This window comes from Somniosus microcephalus, chromosome 20, assembly GCF_052327205.1.
Source record: "Somniosus microcephalus isolate GS21.2 chromosome 20, FLI_Smic_1.0, whole genome shotgun sequence".
Taxonomy (NCBI): Eukaryota; Metazoa; Chordata; class Chondrichthyes; order Squaliformes; family Somniosidae; genus Somniosus; species Somniosus microcephalus.
The window spans coordinates 43,416,674-43,439,936 of NC_141006.1; the positions used below are offsets into that span (position 1 = coordinate 43,416,674).

The window sequence follows — 23,263 nt, forward strand, 5'->3', positions numbered from 1 at the left end:
TCAGATACTGATTTTTCAATGATGTCTTGGAAAGGTAAGTGCTATATTTTCCCATTCGCTGAATGGAATCACCTACTGTTGATGATATTTTCATTAAACATACTGCTTAGACTAAATAAAAGCATCAAGTATTTTCAACTATTGTTGACTGTTCACTTTCCTGTTTAATTTTTATCTTTTTTTCCTCAGTCTTTCATGGAAGAAATGACACGGAAACAGCCAGATGTGGATAAAGTAACAAAAACATACAAGCGGAAAGCAGTAGAACCATCCCACATGCGAGGAAGTAAGCCTCCTTCATTCAATGGAAGGGTAATAGGGTACAGATCAAACATACAGGAAAAGTTCCCCAAAAACTATAATTAGGGATTTGGTCACAATTTACAAAATGAATAGGTGCAATGTTTGATGAATAACTACTGAGTGCTGAATGATGTCTTATCTACAGTATGGTCAGGAATGAAAAAGTGATCTGTAGACAGCTTTGCCATTTTTACTTTAGGAATTCTTTTCAGTATATCATCTTGGTTTAATTTTGATTTGTAAAGAAGCGTTTAAGTGTGTTATGATTATTTTACATAAAGGTGACAATTTTTTTCACAAACATCAGCTAAATTGGTACACATTTTTATTAAAATTGTAACTTGGAAGTGCCACAACCTCTCTCTATTACTATTTAGAGGCATTAAAACCATTTAGATTCTATGAATATTCTGACTCTTAAAATAGTAATCAGCATTGATGATCTTTTTCTTTGTTGTAGGGAAACCTCTAACTCAAATGACTAATCCGCCTGCACCCACTGCTATCGCACCACAGACTGAAACAAAGAACCCCCAGATTAATCTGCTTTCTGGCAGGTGGCAGCAGGTCTGGTTACTAGCACTGGAGAGACAGCGCAAGCTACACGACTCTCTGGACCGATTGGAGGAAGTAAGGGCTATAGGCCTAGAAATTGGGTTGGGGCGCAAAAGTCGCCTGAGCGCAGGAATTAGCGCAGCGATCGGAGTAATACCGATCGCCAGAAATTCAGTTTCAGTGCCGCTCGAGGGACACAGGGCGAGGCTCGAGGCGCTCCGCGTCCCTCTTAGGGCGCTGAAACTGATTATCGCAGCGCAACGTGCCGCAGCGCCACACGCTGCGGTACTGCAGGCCTTCCTCCCACTGTTAAGGGGGAGGTGCCTGCAACAGCGCGATCCCCGCTCGCGAGTGCCGGCAAATGAGCCCGGCACCAAGGAGAAGTGCCGGTCTCTCGGGAAACAGCCGGCAATGCCGCCGCGGGGGGGGGGGGGAGGGGGGGGGTTAGGAGGCTGGGGACGGAGGTGCTGGCAGGCAGCCGCCGAAAAAGCGGCCGCCCCGCACCTCCACCTTAACTTGCGCCGCTGCCGGCACAGTAAGGCCCCGTGAACCGGGCGCGGGTAGCGAACGGCGCAACTGCAGCGTTCGCTACCAAATATCGCGAACGGGGCACGAATGGGGCGCTGCGCACACCGATGACATCATCGGTGGCGGCGCAGCGCAAATGCCTAACGCCACCATTAGCGCCCCTACTGAATATCGCGGGAGACGCAGCCAGTGGCGCTACAGCCACTGACTGCCTCTTTAGGCGCTAACAGGTGGCGCTACTCACCCAATTTCTCCCCCATAATTTGCAAAAGCACATTATATTGTACTGCCTATGGATCATAGAATCTTACAGCGCAGAAAGAGGCCATTCAGCCCATCGTGCCTGTGCCAGCTCTTTGAAAGAGTTATCCAATTAGTCCCACTCTTAATAGCCCAGAAAATGTTTCCTTTTCAAGTATATATCCAGGTCCCTTTTGAAAGGTACTGTTGAATCTGCTTCCGTCACCCTTTTAGGCAGTGCATTCCAGATCACAACTTGCTGCGTAAAAAAAAAAAATTCCCCTCATCTCCCCTTTGGTCCTTTTTGACAATTATTTTAAATCTATGTCCTCTCGTTACTGACCCAGTGGAAATATTTTCTGCTATCAAAATCCCTCGTAATTTTGAACACCTCTATTAAATCTCCGTTTAACCTACTCTGCTCCAGGGGGAACAATCCCAGTCTCTCTAGTCTCTCCATGTAACTGAAATCTCTCATCATTCTGGTAAATCTCTTCTCCACCCTGTCAAAGGTCGTGACATCTTTCCTAAAGTGTGTTGCCTAGAATTGGACACCGTGCTCTAACTGAGGCCTAACCAGTGATTTTATAAGGATTTAGCATAACTAACTTGTTTTTGTACTCTACGCCTCTATTTATAAAGCCAAAGATCCCATAACAGTCTTTATTGAAAACTTTTTTTTTTTTTTTAAATGTCTGTTTAATAGCACTGTGTATTGCACACAGCCTAAATTGGCCCTGAATTATTTTTTCAGTTTTCCAATGAAAACTTTCTTCCAATTTCAGTTGAAAGAATTTGCCAACTTTGACTTTGATGTGTGGCGGAAGAAATACATGCGATGGATGAACCATAAGAAGTCCCGAGTAATGGACTTCTTCCGGCGTATTGATAAGGATCAAGATGGAAAGATCACACGACAGGAGTTCATTGATGGAATCCTGTCCTCAAGTAATTGGAATGGTTTTCTGCAGTTTATTCTTTAAATTATAAAATGTTCTTCTGGGTTAAAAGATACTTTTGGGTTTTTTTTGCCTTACTTGGGACTGAATGCTATAATTGTTTTACATCGAAGCTTACAAGAGATGAGCTCATTTTAAAAAGGCATAATTTCTTCAAAAGTATCTCCATCCATGGCAGGATCTTGACTGAGCAGATTGGTGCTCCTGCATGCTTTGGTTTGGGATTGTAGGCTGCAGCTTCACTCTCGGAATTGACCATGTGGCAATTTGCAGATCTTGATTTTTGATGGCTGGGACTCCGCATGAAGGCTGAGTGATTACAGGATGGGAAAGAAAATCTAATGAGTGTTCCCCCACTCCCCTCCCTAACCGCACTCAAACATCTCCCAACAGTTGGCATGAGCAGAATGCCTGTCCCTTGTTTAGAGAATAATTATTGATGATGGTGAGGAAAGTAACTAATGTCACTGCTTGCACTGCATCACCCACCACTTGCTCTATTTTTCTAAAATCATATTCTTCAGTACTGTAACATTCACTATTACAGTCACGGGAAAAATACACTGCCTCTAATTGTCCATTATCCAAACCCAATTCTATGTCTCTGGAGCAGATTCGCTATTCCAGCAGACTGTGTCATCAAACTATCTTGAAAACTAGTGAAAATAATATTAAAGTGATCTGACTTTATGTTCTATTGTTTCGCATTTTAGAATTTCCCACCAGTAAACTGGAAATGACTGCCGTAGCTGACATCTTCGACCGGGATGGAGATGGTTACATTGATTATTACGAATTTGTGGCTGCACTTCATCCAAATAAAGATGCCTACCGGCCTGTTACTGATGCTGACAAAATTGAGGATGAGGTATACAATTCACAGCTTTTACTTCAATGTAGCTGATGTACAAGTCCTGTATTTGGGTTAAGTACAAAAAGCAAGAAAATATTGACATAGGATTACACAGGATATACGGCACAGAAACAGGCCATTCGGCCCAGCCAGTCCATGCTGGCGTTTATGCTCCACTCGAGCCTCCTCCTATCCTTCCTCATCCAACTCTTATCAGCATTACCCTCTATTCCCTTCTCCCTCGTGCTTATCTAGCCTCCCCTTAAATGCATCTATTCTATTCACCTCAACCACTCCCTGTGGTAGCGAGTTCCACATTCTCACCACTCTCTGGGTAAAGAAGTTTCTTCTGAATTCCATATTTGATTTCTTGGTGACTATCTCATATTGATGGCCTCTAGTTTTGCTCTTCCCCACAAGTGGAAACACTCTCTCTGTGTCTACTCTATCAAAACCTTCAATAATTTTAAAGACCTGTATTCGGTCACCCCTCAGCCTTTTCTTGTCGAGAGAAAATCGACCCAGCCTGTTCCTCCTTTCCTGATAGGTACAACCTTTGGTATCATCCTTGTAAATCTTTTTTGCACCTTTCCCCAGTTTCTCTATATTTTTATAATATGGGGACAAGAATTGTACACAGTACTCCCAAGCGTGGTCTAACCAAGGTCCGATACAAGTTTAGCAAAACTTCCCTACTTTTCAATTCTGTCCCTCTAGAAGTAAACCCTAGTGCTTGGTTTGGTTTTTTTATAGCCTTCTACCTGCATCACTACTTTTAGTGATTTGTGTATTTGTACTCTGAGATCCCTTTGCTCTTCTACCCTGTAAAGTCCGCGCCTCAATAATACACGGACTTCGGGAGAACAGTTTAACAGGTACTTTACTGAACAGGAGGCAACGTCAGACTGAAATACAGAAGCCTGCTAGGGCCTTTTATACAGGGGTGGTCACTGCCGGTACTGCAGTCTAAAACCAGTTATTCCCTTAAAGGTACATACACAACAATTCCTCCCCTTTTAGATAAACAGTACATAACATTCATTTAACAACTAAATAATAACTAATTACAATTACAATTTTCTCGGTACTATATACATCAACTGAAATAATCATTTATAAGTTCAGTCTTTGAGGAGGCTTCCTGATCCTGACTGGATAGCGCCTTTCTCGAGTATCCTGTTCTTGCGGTGGAGTCGATTCTGGCTCATTGTCATTGGTTGGTTCGTCAGCTTCCAATACCACTGCTTCTGAGGTAGACGCAATCTGTACTTCGGGCTCATTACCAGGTGCACATGCTTGTGGTATCGGTTTGGCTTGTTCCTGTGACTCTAGAATCTGGTCAGCATGGCGTCTCACGATGCTCTCTCCAACTTCCACTGTGTACATTAGTGGTCCCTGCTGTGTGCATATCGTTCCTGGCTGCCATTTTTCTGTTCGGTAGTCGCGGGCCAAGACTGGTTGCCCTATCTTGAAGCTCCTGGTTGGCTTCTCATTTATGTGCTGGAACTGCTTATCCTCAACATCTCGTCTTATGTTTGGTTTGAGCAAATCCAAGCGACATCTTAGCCTTCGGTTGAAAAACAGTACGGCTGGAGTTTGGTTGGTTACTGCATGTGTCGCATTCCGGTAAGCAAACAAGAAATTATCCACCTTGTGTTGTAGTGGTATGTCGTCATTATACATTGCCTTTATGGCCTTTTTAAAGGTCTGAACAAACCTCTCAGCCAATCCATTTGTGGCTGGATGATATGGGGCAGATGTGTAATGTTTCACCCCATTATTCTTCAGGAACCTCCGGAAATCCTCAGACACAAACTGTGGCCCATTGTCGGAGCAAATCTGTTCTGGCAACCCATTCCTGGCGAAGATGGTCCTTAGGACTGCAATAGTTTTCTCCATGGTGGTGGAGGACATTTTAATGGCCTCTGGCCATTTTGAATGGGCGTCCACAGCGATTAGAAACATTGAGTCCATAAATGGACCAGCAAAATCAATGTGTACCCGTTGCCATGGAAATGAGGGCCACTCCCATGGATGTAGCGGGGCCTGTGGTGGAGCATTTTGGACCTTCTGGCATCCTGTGCATCTCTTGGTCATGTCCTCGATTTCTTTATCGATTCCCGGCCACCACACAAACGCCCTGGCTAGGCTCTTCATTTTTACCCCTCCCAGATGACCCTCATGAAGCTCATTGAGCACTCTATCTCTCAACTTGGGTGGGATTACCACTCGGGATCCACACATCAAGGTCCCCCAGCACACTGACAGTTGTTCTCTCCTTGGCGAGAATGCTGGCAACAGTGAGTCACCATATGCGGGCCATCCCTTCACCGTCAAATCATAGACCCGAGAGAGTGTCGGGTCACCTTCTCAATACTTGCGTTTGTAACAGGCAAACATTCGACTATGGTCGCATGGAATATCTCCACAGGGTCCACTGCAGGTGCTTCTTCCACCGTAGGCAACGGTAGGCGCGAGAGCCCATCAGTGTTTCCATGCTGTTTCGTACCCTTGTACTCTATGTCGTACTGATGTGCCCCTAGAAAAAGTGACTATCTTTGCAGCCGTTGCGCCATCATTGCCGGAACGCCCTTCTTTGGGTTAAAAATTGAGACCAGGGGCTGATGATCAGTCAGTAGGGTGAATTTCTGCCCGTGCAGATAGTGATTGAACTTCTTCACCCCCCACACCAGGCTGAGGGCCTCCCTGTCAATCTGGGTGTAGTTACGCTCGGCTGAGGTTAGTGAGCACAATGCAAAGGCTATTGGCCTCTCTGAACCGTCACGGAATTTGTGTGATAGCACCACTCCAATGCCGTAAGGTGACGCATCACATGCCAACCGAATCGGTAGTGTTGGGTTGTAGTGGGCCAATACTTCTTTTGAAGTGATTAGGCATTTACATTCCTGAAAGGCACGCTTACACTCATCGCTCCATTTCCATGTTACTCCAGTTTGTAGCAGGGTGTTCAGTGGGTGCAGAATTGTAGATAAATTCGGCAAGAACTTATGGTAGTAGTTCACCAACCCGAGGAACGACCTTAGTTGCGACACATTTTCCGGTGCTGGAGCCTTGACTACAGCCTCAATCTTGTCCGGCGACTTTTGCAACCCTTCCTCATCAATCATGTGGCCACAATACGAGATTTGTCTCCTGAAGAACTCGCATTTGGGGCGGTTGGCTCGTAGCCCATATTCCTGTAATCTCATGAGCACCTGCTCCAGGTTGGCAAGGTGTTCGCTGTCATTTTCGCCCGTAACTAGGATGTCGTCTAAATAACACTGGATCCCCGGAATCCCTTGCAGGACTTGTTCCATCGCCCTCTGCCAAATAGCCGGGGCTGATGCTACCCCGAATACCAGTCGATTGTACTGGTAAAGTCTTTGTGAGTGTTTATCGTGAGGTATTTTCTAGATGCTTCTTCCACCTCCATTTGTAGATACGCTTGGGCCAGATCAATCTTTGTAAAACGTTTCCCTCCAGATAGTGAGGTGAAAATATCTTCTATCCGCGGAAGTGGATATTGTACTGTGTGCAGGACTGGGTTCACAGTCACCTTGAAGTCCCCACAGATGCGAACTTTCTTTGGCTCCCCAGGTGTGCTGCTCAATGCTTTCTTCATTACAGGAACGATGGGTGTGGCCCACTCGCTCCAGTCCACCTTGGACAGCACACCTGAACGTTCCAGACTCTCCAGTTCAGCTCCAACGGCTGGGCGGATCGCGTATGGCACCGGTCTGGCTGTAAAAATTTTTGGGGTTTGCGTTATCTTCAATCTTTATGGTTGCCTTTACTCCTTTTAGAGTCCCAAGTCCTTGTTGGAACACCTCTTCCGCGTCAGATAGAATTTGTGACAGACGTCCAGGTGCGACGTCATCATCCTTTTTGTCAGTCACAGTTAGCGCCTGAATGGAATGCCAATCCAATTGTATTTTTCGGATCCATTCACGTCCCAATAATGGTGGTCCTCCATCTCGTAGTATATACATATATAGTTTCTGCATTTCCTTGCCGTTATATTTAACTGGCACCCTTATTTTTCCTCTGGGGTAAACCTTTTGCCCCGTGTATGTCTTCAATACAATGGACGTGTCCTTTAAGGGTATGTGTGAGAATAGCCGCTCATAGTCTCGTCGATTCATGACAGTTAGGGCTGATCCTGTGTCCAATTCCATCTTTACTGGGGACCCTGCTATCGTGAGGGTAATCCAAATGGTTCGGTGATCCTCCTTTGCGATCACGCTGTGTAACTTTAGACAACTTAGTCTCCTGCTCCCGGAGTCCTTATCACTCTCCTGATCTTCCGAACTACTGTCTGTCAGTTTCTTTACTTTCCTGTACTGTTCTTTAGTAGTTCTTGTCATGTTGGTTTTCTTTCCCGACCTGCAGACTCTTGCTATATGTCCCATTTTTCTGCATTGCCTGCATACTTTGTCCTTAAACCAGCAGTCCTTCTGCTCATGGGTTGTTCTGCCGCAGCGATAGCACTTTTCTGCTCCATACGCCATTTCGTTAGCGCTGTATTCTTGTGGTTTCTGTTGTATTTCCGCAGCTCCCCGTGCTGCTGCTTCGTAGGATACTGCCACGCTGAAAGCCTGTTCTAGCATCAGGTCCTTTTTTGAAAGTAGTCGTTTCTGGGTTCCTTCACTCTGGAGCCCGCAGACAAACTTATCCCGTAAGGTGTCTGCCAGTCCTGCTCCGAACTGGCAGTGCTTCAATAACTTGCGTAGTTCCGTAAGATAGTCAGCATTGCTCTCATCTTTGTGCTGGTTTCTTTTATGGAATTTGAATCTTTCTGCAATCAGCAGTAGTGTAGGGCTTAGGTGTTCCTGTAAGGTATGAACAATCTCCTCAAAACTTTTCTCCATTGGTTTAGCTGGGGTAATTAAATTCCGCAGTAGGCCGTACGTACTCGTGCCCATCAGATTTAATAATACCGACGCCCTCTTTCCATCGGCCACCTCATTTGCCTTGCAGTGCACTTCAATTCTTTCCACATACGTGGTCCAGTCTTCTACCTCGTTGTCGAAAGCAGTGATACTGCCACTTTTCGGCATCTTGGGTGATTTTAAATGGCGCCTCCCGCGCTTTTGCTTCTTCCCCAATGAAATAAAATGGCGCCTCCCGCACTTTTGCTTCTTCCCCAATGGGATAAAATGGCGCCTCCCGTGCTTTTGCTTCTTCCCCTTGCTGCCACGCTGCTCCTAGCGTTCTACAGGGTAATGGCGGCGACCCGCAGCTTCGGCGTGTCTCGCTTTCCTTCCCCCCCCCCCCCCCCCCCCCCGGTTTATTTTCTCTCCGCTGCCCTGTTCTTGAGCACCGACCGCGCCCTGTGCACTCCACCCTCTCTGTTTTCTTTTCCCGGCGAGACTGCGCGGCCCATTTTGTAGAGCCGCTCGATCGAGCTTGAGCCCGCCGCAGTCCAGAAGGGTCAGCGCGCTACCTGCTACCAGCACGATTTGCTGGAACACCTTAACTGGGGAGCCAAGCACAGCTCGCCACAGCCTCTCCCGCAATTCTCCGAACACCGATGAATTCTTTGGGCGGTTGCCTGCGGTCGACGCCCGTTGCTCAGACTACGACCTCCAAGAACCCTCCTCTCAGGGCGAGATCCCCGTGAGATGATGCCACACTGCAGGTGAGTTTGAACTTACTCGTCGCCACTGTAAAGTCCGCGCCTCAATAATACACGGACTTCGGGAGAACAGTTTAACAGGTACTTTACTGAACAGGAGGCAACGTCAGACTGAAATACAGAAGCCTGCTAGGGCCTTTTATACAGGGGTGGTCACTGCCGGTACTGCAGTCTAAAACCAGTTATTCCCTTAAAGGTACATACACAACATACCCCATTTAGATTCTTATTTTCCAAGTAATATGTGACCTGCTCATTTTTCTTACCAAAATGTAATCTCTCACATTTATCTGTGTTGAAATTCATTTAAAACTAGAAAAGAGAAATAATTCATCATGAGATACAGCAGAAGTTCTTCTGCACTGCATTGGGGGTTTAAGAAGAGCAGTAGTTATGCACATATGAAAAAGGACAGGAAAACATCAATTGGTCCGTCAATCCCGTGCCATCCAGACATGGTACAACTTAGGTATTTCATCAACCGCCCCCATCTCTTGCCACCAAAGACAATCAACCAAGCTCCAGGAGGCGATGGTAACTCATATCCAAACTACTTACATATGCTGGAACTGCCTTTCATGACTCATTCTTTTAAAATGATAATCCTTAAAAATGCTATAGCATGCTTACAAGATAAGGCATTTTAAGCATTTCAGAGAGCAATTTTCATGTAAAGAAAATTAGGTAGCTACATTCTTGAGAGCTCTCGCACCCTGCTAATGTGTAATGTAAAACCAATTTTGTAGGAAGCGCACTTTTAATATTTTTAGTTTCTAATTTTAAAAATATCTGTTTTGTAGGTGACAAGGCAGGTAGCACAGTGTAAATGTGCAAAACGATTTCAGGTGGAGCAGATTGGAGAAAATAAGTACAGAGTAAGTTAATTAATTTATTTCAAAGTTTAAAGAGAAAAGTTAATGTTTTTGTATGTTTTACATCAAAAATATTTATTTCTATCTTCTGTTTTATAAAGCATAAATGTTCATAAAAAGAAATAATAAAATAGCAATTCTTTGTTACACTTGACCTTTTTTTGCATGAATCTTTCGGAGGAAGTAAAATGTGTAATCTAAGTTTTAGAAGTTTATATTTTAAATGGGCTAGTGTTAATGGTGGGCCATTGCCAATTGTTTGAAACTTGGGATCAGTGACTCAAATATGTTTCCAAAAAGTGAATGATGTTATAAATGTGTGGTGCACATTCTGTGTATTCCCAAAAGTATCCTGTCTGCAGCAAATGCACACGTTTAAGGTGTAGACGATAAACAGATGTGTTCCAAGGCAGAACAAACATGATCAACAAGCCTCATAAGGCTTTAAAATCTCTTGCTGAATGTTTGGCTCCATACAATTGAATAATTCTCATCATCTCTGCTTAAGTTGAGCATAGAGAATTTTTTTTTTTTCCCAAACAGGATTTAGAAGTGTTCAATTTAAATATAACTGCTGTTAATTTAAATTAATAATGAGATAATCAATACAAGTTGGAGTATTTTGCTGAATAAAGATGACTCATTGGCAGCTAAGCTAGTATCTCCTATAGTGTGCACCAGTTTTGAAAACCTCTGAAGCCTTCTCAGCGCAAAATTATTCCTTTATCGGAAGCACGGTGGCATAGTGGTTAGCACTGTTGCCTCACAGCGCCAGGGACCCGGGTTCGAATCCGGCCTCGGGCGACTGTCTGTGTGGAGTTTGCACATTCTCCCCGTGTTTGCGTGGGTTCCCTCCGGGTGCTCCGGTTTCCTCCCACAGTCCAAAGATGTGCGGGTTAGGTTGATTGGCTATGATAAATTGACCCTTAGTGGTAGGGGGATTAAATGGGGATATGTGTTGGTGTAGGGGTTACGGGGATTGGGTGGGATATGTGTCGGTGCAGGCTCGATGGGCCGAAATGGCCTCTATCTGCACTGTGGGGTTTCTGTGATTCTGTGAAACATCTGAGGTACAGGAAACTTTCTGGTATCCGGGACCGAGCTGGTGCCATTAGATCAAAACTGCCGTAGAAACCAGCACTAATGTTAAAACATACGGAGCTCAGAGCTCCGTGTGAAGCAACAAACCCTGTTGCTTAGCAATAGCTTCAAAACAGTCGGCGCAGCTTGCAAGCATCTAGCTGAAGCTGTTGCTTAGCTACAGAGACGCTTGCAGAGCCAGGACTGGAGAAAAGAAGCAACGAAAAGAAAAAAAATTATCTGAACCGACTCCTGAATTTTGCCGGTAGATAGAGCTTTCCGGACATTTAACCTCCGGATAAACAAAAGTTTCCTGTATCAAAAACGAACTTATGCTGCAGATAGGTTTTTGTTGGACAAAGTTACTGTCTTTATGATCTCTATGAAGGTGTTTTTTGATGAAATTTTTATTGATTTAATTATAAGTATATTAGGTAATTCTTCACTTGATGTAACTATCCCAATGAGCTGTAGCGAATAATTACCTCAATTATTGAAGATAAACCAATGCTGGGAGCGTGTCACACGCTGTGGGCGATCAGTTTAGGAGTTTGTGAATATCATCCAACCCTCTAGACTATGCCACACCTTGAACACAATTGCTTGTATTTTTTATAATTACGCTCTCTTTTGCAGATTAAGAACTTTCCTGTTTCATTTTGCCATTGGAGTTTGTATAGTTCATTGTCTTCCATCAATGTTTCATGTTGATCATAATTCTGGCTGTTGAAATTTGGTGTGCAATTTCACATCCCCCGACCAAGGGAGAAGGATTTTATAAGATTGCAGCTTTAAACATGAGATGCTGTAAAATTAGTAATCTAATTGTGTAACTGAAAACATTTTACTGAAAAGTACTACATTACTGGTTTATAATACTGCTATTTATTATTAGAAAACTATTCTATTTATATCATCAAATTTATTACTTCAACAACATTGTGCTGAATGTAAATCTGAGGGGCCAATTAACAGTGAAGACTAACCCAGCTATTCTGACATAAATGGCAGTATTTTCTTCTAGATAATTTTCTCCACTCCTTCCCTCCCCACCTGAAGTGTTGACTGCTTGGATATGGTTCCACTGGCACTGGTTTCCCTCCAGAACCTGTTATAGTGGCTATTATTCATGTGTGAGTCTTGACAGTGAGTGCTGGCAGGCTATTCCACTACAGGATGGCATCACAGCTGTGCCCCAACCTGTCGGCCATGCGGATGTTTTACTCTCTTCCGGCAGGAGTCAGTGGATAGCAATAAAGAGCAGGAAAGTGGGCCACTTTCCCTCCATAAAACACAGATGCTGAGGCCAGTGCCCCCCTACCACTGCTCCAGCTGTAATCAGCACAAACTGGGTATTGTACCCGAGACTTGTATTATACTTATGTCTGAGCTGGTTCAGAGTTTCCTTATCCTTTATCAGAAGTGACATATTTTGGTAAACTTTTTGAACTTTCATTGTAATCCTTTTGGCTTTTCTGTTAACTCATCTCCAATAGCAGATACAGCAAGGATACTTGTTAGTGGAAAAACCATTACAGAAGTTGCAACCAGCAAGAAGAAATCTACACTGGATCATTTACAGTCCTATAGATGTTACTAAAGTAGCCTTTCTCTGGTGAACAGACCTCAGTAGATTTTGTTGACTTTGATATCTTCTAGCAGTACCATCTTTACACCATGGGAAGCTTGATTAGCCAGCATGCTGTGAAGCTAGTAATTCTAAAAGATGCTGAAAATTCAGTGCAGGAAACTTTCTGGTATCCGGCACTGACGGGACCGAGCTGGTGCCGTACCATCAAAACTGCCGTAGAAACCAGCGCTAATGTTAAAACATACGGAGCTTTTGAGCTCCGTGTGAATCAACAAACCCTGTTGCTTAGCAACAGCTTCAAAACAGTCGGCCGCAGCTTAAAAGCATCTCTGTAGCTAAGCAACAGCTTCAGCTAGACCTTGCAGAGCCTGACTGGGGGAAAAAAAGCAACGAGAAGTAAAAAAACTTATAGGAAACGGCTCCTGAATTTTGCCGGTAGATAGAGCTTTCCGGACATTTAACCTCTGGTTAAACGAAAGTTTCCTGTAATATTCATTAGCTAAGATTTCTTTATCATGGAGGAGATTAGCAATGTCTACAGGGTTTGTTAGTTGGTTGTTTAAGGGTGCATTTACACTGCAAAGTGGAAATACAAAGCTAAACCAGGAGTGTAAATCCAGAGTGAGGGACTCACCTAATTCCAGAGTGAAGCCAATCCCCTGGAGAGGCAGTGTCAAACCAGGTTTTCAAAGTGCTTAAGGATGTATTAGATCCCCCTGAACACTTTTCAAACTATCTGCTCTTAATTTAGAGAGCAGGAAATCTCCCATTTCTGCTCTCTAACCATTTCAATTTCTAACTTTTGAGAGGCAGCTCTGTGTCTGCTTGTTCCTGTTAAAGTTGCAGCCAGGCAGGACGTGAGCACTATGAACAGGGATCTGCCTGACTGGACTCAGATCAGCAGCTGCAGTGTAAATGCATCCTTGATTTTCTTCTACAGAGTTCTGATTTCTTTACCAATTAGCTTTTCCACTGACTATCTGTCTCTTCAATTCTCTATCCGTCTCCTTTCCGTTTTTATAAACTGCAAGAAAACATTTTAATTAAAGCTGAATGTAGCTTCTGATCATTTCTCTATTCACAACTACAGTGAAATCTTAATGCATTATATGGGAACATCACAATTTGTTCCTCTAAATTGAATTGTACGGCATCACTCACAGAGCAGTTGCTATTAAGCAATCAAATTGCTTCACTCAGTTCCTATTGGGAGTGAGTAAGTTTTCCAACCATAAACTTACTATTAACAGATATTGTTATAAAGAATGTGACTTTCCAGTGCTGTGGTTTAATCCAGCAGCAGATATGTAGGGTATATTTATCTCAACAGGAAATCATTTTAAGTGATTTGTTCTTAAATGGAGTAGTCTGTACCTGAATACAGATGGTAAAAAGCTCCATTGCTCTCTATTGGTATGGGCATCTGCTTTACCTGCCAGTGTTCCTACACTAAAGATTGCAAACCGCTGTACATTTAGTTTCCTTATCCAGCTGCAAGGTCACTGTTGCTAAGCTTTACCTTGACAGCGGAGTGTCCCTTCGGGGAGGTTAGAAAGAGAATGGAAAGAAGACACCATCACTTGCAACATGGGTATCAGAGGTTTCCAAAGGTGTGACTGGATATAACCTAAGATAGACCTTAGTGGAAGTAGTACCTGAAAATATTTGTTTTATTCATATTGATGGTTCTTAAAAAGCTCCATGGTGTTTCTTGGAGCTCACGTGAGAGTACATTATGCTCTTGGACCCTGTGAAGAAGAAAAAGTAAAAGACAAAGGATTGCCAAACACATGAGAAGTAGCTGGTTTTCAATGTGTGGACTTGGGAGCAAGACAGTTTGTTGAACATGGCAAGCTTCTTTCAACACAGTTTCACACCTAGAAACCGCTCACTGAGAACAGATTAGAGATTCAATTGTAATATATGCAGCCAAGCCATTTTAGAGGCAGTAAATTGGTTTGGTTAAATTGAATGTACAAATTTGAAGTTGGGAAGGGGGCATGAATTCAGTAATTTGTATCACCTTAAGTCTAATAGATTGGGTACTGTATTCTGCTGTATACTGGTATGTATATCCCATTGCAATGGAATTCTACTTCTGTATGTGCTTATCACATATCTCTAAAAATCTTCTTTCTTTTTCTTCACGTTCTCTTGCTGGATGTAGTTCTTCCTTGGAAATCAGGTACTGTGCACTCAATGTGCTAAGAACTATATGACGTATGTGGTGTGAATGTCCACCTTGATCTGCATGTAAATGGTTCTTTCTGTCTTCCACAGAGCACCTAGAAAAATTCTGTCAACCATTCCAAACATACATTGGCAGCATGTGCAACAAAGAAAATCCTGTAAATCTTAGTGATAGCTTATGAAATATATCTAAGAAGGAAAAATATTAAACATGCTGACAATGTCAGTAAATAAACTACTAGTGCAGAGATTTGCTTTATGCTAGAAATTTGCATACTGATGACAATACTTTGGTGTACCTTTTTGTATTTGTCATCCAAACAAAATACTGAAGCGAGTATCTGAATATAGCATTACACAGTAACCTGTTCAGTGGTTCAGATTCCTTTATGTAGAAACAATTGACAATATTTTAAGCATTTTAAAAATTGTGAATGTGGCGAAGGAACAAACATTGTATTTTTCATATTAAACATTTACATTAAACAGCAGCTTCAATAGTTATGGAGAAATGAAATTGGTGAAGTCTGGCTATTAAATGCTAAACATTTCAGACAGTTGAGAGAATTTTCAGATGCTCTCTTAGCTTTAATCTACAGGAGATCTGGTGTATTACTGTGTTCTGGTTGATCAATTGGTAGAGATGTTCCCAGGAGCTGCTTGAGTGACACACAAATTGAATGCAGTTTACTCTGTATGCGTGAAGTTTTGAGGCAGGTGAATCAGAAGGTCAGTTGTCATTTAAGATTACTGGATTGATTTTATAAAATCTTTCTGATTCTCTATACTGAATCTTCACGTGTATAAAATAAACGATATCACACAGTGTTTGGTTTAGTTTTGAGGCGCCACACTTTTTGGGAGTGTGCATTACATGGGCATATCAGATCATATAAAATGTTATTTTAGGACTAAAATATTTCAGTATTCAACATTTTGATTTGAAATACGCATCATTTATGGAGGAGTTTCAAAATGTTGAATTCCAAAATTTTATAACATTGCAACAGTGACTTCCTATTTGTATCTGTCTGAACGCTGTCCTTGGGGTGCTGTACAGGACCCTTGATAGCAGTGTGTTTGTACAGTTACACAGAGGCTATGATTGTATTCAGGAACACTGTGTGATATTTTGCATCTCAAACAATATTAAAAATACTTATTAAGGGAAGTACTTGCTACCAGCTTTATTCACTATCATGAAATGTACCAGAAATCACATGGCAGATATTGATTAAGCTAAAATTAGAATAAACTGCATTAAGGTATGCAATATCTCAATTGTCTTAAGTAGTTCATTAGTCAGAGATTGTAGTAATGGTAAATTAGTAGTCTAATATTGGATAAGTCTGGTGGCATGTCTTTACCCTGAGGCAGATTTCTTACCAACACACTAATCAAATTCATAGCAAATTACCAATTTGCATGCCCTTTTATAAGTTATTAGGGGTGTGACAGCTATGCATGCATAGATGTGTTATTTCAGGATTATTGGGAAAATAATGTTCTCTCCCCACCACCCCCCCCCCCCCATCATGCTTCTGTGATGACCCTCGCATAGTTTACATCCAAACCTGTTCATTTGCATTCTGTGCAGTCTACCCCATTTGTTTTTGAATTTAATTTTCTGATCATTAATTTGTGTGCACTGTTCCTAAGGAAAACTGGGCAGCAATAATAAGTTTGCCTTATCTAAGGATGTGTTTGTAGTCTTCAAGTAGGAAAAAACCTACGATTATTTTAAATAACTGTTTCACCTCTACTCATCACATGTTAATGTGCTGAGAGTTCTATCTTGGGGTAAATGGTTTTCTTTGACTGCTGCAAAATCAAGCAGGCCCATGGGCTTTCTCCAATTCTTTACGGTTTGAATAATATTTAGGGAATAACTTATTGAAAATGGATGGTTATTGAAATTCTTTCATGCTTATGAAAGGCTTCCAACTCATTAGCCTTGTAAAGGTGAGTTCGTTATTTAATTATTTTTACGACAAGTGAAAGAATGTCAGTAATTGTTTGTTCTTCATGAGCTATTCATTTTATTATATGGGCTATTTATCAAGTGGCTATTTAAAAATCCTGCAGTTATCATGTAATTTTTTGAAAGCATTTGGAGTTGCCCTTTTTTTGAAGATTAAATTTGAGTAGTTTATGCACAAAAATCCTTTGCCAATTGCCATGTTTCATGTAATTATTCTGGGGCAACAAGATTGTATCCAGCTTAGATTCTGCACTCTTGACATTCGACCTCCAAAGAACTTTGGTGCATAACTAAAACTGTTATTTTTATGAGGTAAAATTCATTCTGTGGAAGGTTTTATAATGCAGTGCATGAAGGAAACGTAGTGCCGTCACTAGTGGTGTTAACAATGCAGGGTTGCAAGTTCAATTACTGCAGGCCACAATGGCACACAATTCAGCATACTTGACAGAGCACTGTGCTTGTAAGTAAATTGTAGAAATTATTATTATTTTTTTTTAAATAGGGTAGATTTGCTATTGAAAGATTCATGATGCATCACATTACCATTGCATGCCCCTCGCTTTTGCACATGTGAAATCATATTTTACTTTGGTAGGGGTAAAATAATCAGACTGTGAGCAGTGCAATTGACATTTGTGCCCATATAATAAAAGCTGATTACCTTAGCCCTTTTACCAACACAAATACAGTTATTCCTTGGTGCAAAACTAATTTTGGACTGCATTGAATGCAGCAAGTGAAACTTGCATTTTTTCTTAATTTCTCAAATCTATAAGGTCATAAACATGCATGAAACATAAGGTGACAAGGGCTCTTGCATGAAATTAATGGGTAGTAAATTGATTAAATGGGTTAACCCAGCATTGTACATTAACACTGCATGAATCAAGTGAAATTGTATCCTTGTACCGCAATTCATGCAGAAATTAACCCTTTAAAACCACAATAATTGGCTTCCCAAAATAAAGGGAAAAGTCAAAATGTTAAGTTCTATAACTCTTAAGATTCTATAAGTGTAACCTGCAAATTTTATAGGGTACTTTTTATCAGATGTTAAATATTACGAAGGATGCGAATGATGAGCGGTACTCGGTTAAAATGTGAAAGGAATAACATTATTTTCACTATAAGGTACATTTGCTGGTTTAAATCGTTAACATACACTTGGATTAACCTTAAATTTGGTTTAATGGAATGTATTTTAAGATGCCACAAGTCAAAAGTTTCCCACTGGCCAATCTGATGTGTACAAATCAGAAGAAGAATTCCCCCTTTTTTAATAATGAATAGAGGTGAGATCCCACCTTGAGATTCTAATCTTATTTTTGCAGTTCTGCTTTCAAAGATCATGTTTAAAAATATATATTTTCCCCCTTTCAGCAATCCCTATGGAAAGGCCCCTGGCCTGTGTTTGGCTACTCCTTGTTCCAAATGGTTGAGATTAGGAACTCGGTCATGGCGGATTACAACATGAATTGCCACTCAGTGCAGTATGTTGAGGCTCCAATGACTTTGCCATTGCACTGCCCAACTTCTTTTTAAAACTGCTGCAGTTTTCTGAATTCAGATCTGGCATTGGGGCAGTTATTGAGTGGAAGCCAGGGAGCACGAGAAATAACTAAATTGCCTTAGACCACCGTCAACCCACCAAGTGGTCCGTTTGAGTGGATTTGGCAGAGACTTCGAATAAGAACATCCCCTTGCTGCCTTGTCTAACAAAAAGAGAGGGGGAAAATATATAATGGGTGGAAATGACTTCAGTTGGCACATGGAAAGCTGAGAAGTGGCAATTGCTGGTCTTCAGAATTAAGCTTCATCTTTTTGATTCGACAGTTTGGGGACTCTCAGCAGTTGCGCCTGGTGCGTATTCTGCGAAGCACCGTAATGGTCCGTGTTGGAGGAGGCTGGATGGCATTGGATGAATTCTTGGTGAAAAATGACCCATGCAGAGGTAAGGTCGGAGATGATAGTGGATGGTCATACCTTTACCCGCTCTACCACCAGCAGTTGCTCTTAAGCCATTCTACCTTTATGGGGTGTGTCATATATTTTGTGCATGGTACACCAATGTGGAATGCAGTTTACAGGTAAAGTGGTAAACGGTTACTGAAGAATGAAAAAGACACAGCACTTTAATGCTTGGAGCTCAGATTTAAGGTGCTTTTGCACACTTGTCGCTTCTGAAAGCAAGCAGTAATTGTTTGACTGCAATCCCAAAATTCATTTTGTTATACCCTTGCCTATTTCAGATAGGGAAGGTTTTCATTCTTGTTGATGCGTAGTTTAGAAAAATCTCACCTGTGTTTTATGAAATCAGTTTTACAAACTAATGCTTACAGGCAACAGTGAGAGTTGTCTAATAATGTGATGATGCTTCACCCAATCTCTCTTGTGTTTTAGTACAAGGATATAATAAAAAGCTACAAGCAACATATTTACACTGGCTTTAGAATTTCCCTGTAATCACCTATAAATTAATTTTGTAAAACTTGCAATAATGACTTCTACATGGTCAAATTAAAGTTGAGATGGTATATTTAATGTAACATAACACAAAAAATGGTTTTGCCAAACAGTGAGGAGGACTGTAAAAGATTTCAGGGAGACAAAAGACAGGTTAGTGGAATGGAAGATGCAATTTAATCTGGATAGATGTGAGGAAAATCAAGAGATGTGGGTGTAGACTCCATGGAAAGACACAGATGGGTGTGGATGAACAGAGAATCCTAGGGACTTAAATACATAATTCCCTGAAAGTGAGAGTACAGGTGAATGACTCCATGAAAAAGACTGACAGAATTTTGGATTTATAAAAGGGTAAAGAAAAAAAAGTAAAGCAGTAATGATCAATTTGTTCAAAACATTAGTTAAGCCCCAGTTATCGTACTGTACATTTTTTAGGTGTCCAACTATAAAAAGGTCATTAAAGCTATAAAGAGTGTACAGCATAGTTTTGCCAGGATGATCTCCGGGACAGGGAACTATAGTTATGAAGAGAAACAAAATATTGTGACTATTTCCACTGGAGCAGCAAAAGCTAAAAGGAAATTTAATAGAGGTTTGTAAAATTCTGATGGTTTCAATCAAGTGAATAGGGAAAGACTATTTTCTCTGGTTGGAGAATCAATGAGATGGGGTAATCAATTGTCACCGAGAGTGAGGAGAGAGATTAGGAAAAAATTCTTTACCTAGCAGGTTGTTGGAGCACAGAAAGTGGTATGACAGAGAACATTCCATCTTTTAAGGGACACTTAAGTACAGGGCTATGTGAGGGGAGGAGTGGAGAGCAGGGCAGTGGATTTGTTTTGGATTGCTACAGCGAAGAACTGGCACAGACACAATGGGCCAAATGGCCTCCTGCACTATAAATTTCTATAGTTCTTGTATTTGGGATGTACATCCCAAATACAAGTCTTTGTCCAACTCGAGGACAAAAATAATAAATTCAGTAAAACATCATCAGTACTTTAATATTCAAGCTAGCTGAAATACTAATGCTAAGAAACTGTAAGTTCTAAGCTTCTGTTTTCTAACTCTCTAACACTGTTTAAGCTCATTTTATTCCCTCTGCTAAGGCTCTTATCTGTTTTATCTGTCTGATTGAAGATGATTTTCTACTTGATGCTCTTGCACATACTGCAAATCTGTGTTCCTGCACATGCTTGCAAGAAACCAAAGGTATGATAGAAATCATTAGAAGTCCTACCTTTAATTAAAACAAACTTTTCAAAGACCTTGTTTATAAACTTTTTATCAGGAAATTGGTTCCAGAATTGACCCTTTGCACCCATCATCCTCTATGTTGATTATCAATTACAGAAGTGTCTTTTATTTAAAGAACCATTCTCTTAACCCCATATGACCACACCCCTCCAATCTACCTCCTTCAATTGAAAGATCAGGACAGACAGTTGCAGATTTCTCTACCATTGCTAGCAGAGGAATCTCAAACATTCAAACACGCGAGGCTGCACTTACTGAAGCCAGCCAGTGTGTCTCATCAAATAATCAAATTGTTTGGAACTGGGCATCTTCAACCAAAAATATTTGCACAGATTTGGTTTAACCAAATTAAGATTTGGATAAAAATTGACCATTCAATTTTTAACTGCTACATATGCCTCACGATTGATGGGCAAACAGAAAAGGTCCTATTAGTAAAGCAAAATGGACCATTGACATGTCATAATAGTTACCATCCCCGCAAAAAAAAATCACATCTTATCATGTTGATGAGCTTGGTGGGCTTGAGTTTGAGAAAACCCTGGAACTCAAACTTGTGACATCTGGATTGTGAAATGAATGGCAATACTGAGCTACATGCGGAAGTGCATCTTCAATTAGGATGGTCATAGAAAACAATGAACTTGCAAAGCAAAAATTAAATTCAAATAGTTAAAGTATTATGATTTTCTGATAAACTAACACAGTGGTTAAAACATTGATTTTATGCAGCATGCTGCAACTGTCTTTTATCCCATATCTACTTCCATGGTCAAGCCTTAACCTTTTTGTTCCTAAAACTATTGAGAATTATTTTTTCATGGGGATTGATACCAGTTTGGGCCACAATAGTGTTGTATTGTCCACCTGTCGACCTTCCCACCCTATCCTGCTCTGATTATTTGCTTTCAGTCTTCCCAATTTATTTTTACTTTCTCTTTGTAACCTCATTAATTTTACTTTTTCTGCTAGAACAGCTGGAGACTTGCTTCCAAGTTTCCACAAATGCCACTTTATAGCCAACAGTACTGATCCTTCTGTTTTCATTCCCTCCCTATGAGGAAATGCCTCTCAACAGCAGCATGATTGAGATCAGGGATTCAAATGTGAACTGAAAATCTGAGCCTATGTCCTACTATGGCAGAGCACCGATGAGCTCCAGTGCACGACATTGCTCAGATTCTTTACTGTCTTTTTAATTGCTACTTTAAAATCCAAATCTATTTTGGTCAGCGTGGGTCAGATAGGAAAAGCACTTATTGAAGGGAAAATGGTTAAGGTGTTGACATGTGCAAGTCCACTAAGTAAATGACTGCTATTCTTTTCCAGTCTCTGTCTGTTTGGTTGAGTTTCAGATTTTTCTGTCATTTTTTCTAGTTCATCAGGGGAATAAACTGTTGCGTTCGGAATCGAATACTTCGATTTCCAGTCAGTCTCCGATAGGTTGGCAATTCTTCTCTGTCCAGCTCTTTCTCTCTTTCCTCCTTCTCCCTGTGAATGGCTTTGGCTTTCTTCCTTCAGCTTCATTGATAGACTGACCCTTTGCACACAGTACCACAGCCAGGCTCTCAGAATTCACTTTTATTTGCAGCCTTTCACTTATGCTAGTTCCCATAGTCTCAAATCTGAACTCCATGCAAGTAAATACCCAATTTTTATTGGGGTGTTGGTTCAAGACAAGATAGAAATAAAAAAACAAAATTGATCAAATTAAAATTTTCACTAGGGAAGGCTTCAAATATTATGCGACACAGGTTTAAAAGTTTAGAAATTGGGAATAAGAGAAGTTGGTGGAACTTTTACCCAAAAGCTAATGGCCTTGTGGAATAGATTACCAGAGAAGGCCGTGGGGTTCAAGAGATAATTACAAAGCCTGGAGAGAGATGGGGTCGAGGGGTTTAGTCAGAAGTTAACCTATCAAAGAGGTGGGCTTCCTTTGTGCTCTTAAAAGTTCTTATGTAAACAAAGGTTGAATCTTGGACATGTTCAGATATATTACTGGGGAGCACTTAACATTCTAACCACCTGAAGCAAATGGGGCCAACATTCAACATAATTGAAGGGCTTATTGCCCAGGCATTCTTGTCCTATATTGCATTTCCAGATTCAGATGTGATTTTTATTTTAAATAAATTGACTCGTATATATTTCATTCTTCCCTAAATTATCCTTGATCACAAGAAATGACCATCCTCAAAGAGTTTTTAATTTTATTTTTCAGATTACCACAAAAAAGGGTAAATACTGTCAAAAGAATTCTGCCTGCTTTAGAATATTGCCAATTAATGTTACCCGATGCCGTTTTTTTTCTTTCTGTAAATAATTGTAAGAGCCAAAAAAAAGTTTAAAATGTGAGTGTTGCCTCAACATTTCATGTTTCAGTCAGTCTCTATTATTCTTTCCTAATACCATCCTTCTCCCTTTCCTCACCTACCAAAGTAAAGTAAGTGTACGGTTTCTGGTGGGGAAATAAGTTATATAATCGAGTAACAATTATTTACAGTGAGTGATGTGCTATTTGCTCCAACTCCCAATTATAAGACTGGGGTATCTTTGGAGGAAAGTTACAAGATATGAAATGAAGTACCTATTGGTTATTGAACGGTTCAAGTTGATTCATGGAGCCAGGCTGTACTGTGTGCTGTGCCTATTGCACTAATTCCAAATCGCATGTAAACTGCTCTACATATGTTCCCTTTCGTTGAAGTAGTCCAAACTGCAATAATAAGAGTTCCCTACTTTGATTGGTG

General features: G+C 41.2%; 1 protein-coding gene across 22 annotated transcripts in view; it reads left to right on the top strand.

The window, feature by feature from the left end:
- macf1a (microtubule actin crosslinking factor 1a) overlaps nt 1–23,263 on the top strand; it is a 628,388-nt gene that overhangs the window by 590,526 nt on the left and 14,599 nt on the right. For 11 of the 22 annotated variants that reach the window (XM_085962506.1, XM_085962516.1, XM_085962513.1 and 8 more), the window contains 8 exons: nt 190–286; nt 764–933; nt 2,412–2,574; nt 3,299–3,453; nt 9,874–9,948; nt 14,784–14,801; nt 18,624–18,741; nt 20,397–20,468. In XM_085962506.1, the coding sequence (XP_085818632.1) occupies nt 190–286; nt 764–933; nt 2,412–2,574; nt 3,299–3,453; nt 9,874–9,948; nt 14,784–14,801; nt 18,624–18,741; nt 20,397–20,468 (868 nt within the window). Of the gene's footprint in view, nt 1–189; nt 287–763; nt 934–2,411; nt 2,575–3,298; nt 3,454–9,873; nt 9,949–14,783; nt 14,802–18,623; nt 18,742–20,396; nt 20,469–21,890; nt 21,957–23,263 lie in introns of all 22 variants that reach the window. The other 11 variants (XM_085962528.1, XM_085962526.1, XM_085962525.1 and 8 more) reach the window with 4 other exon arrangements.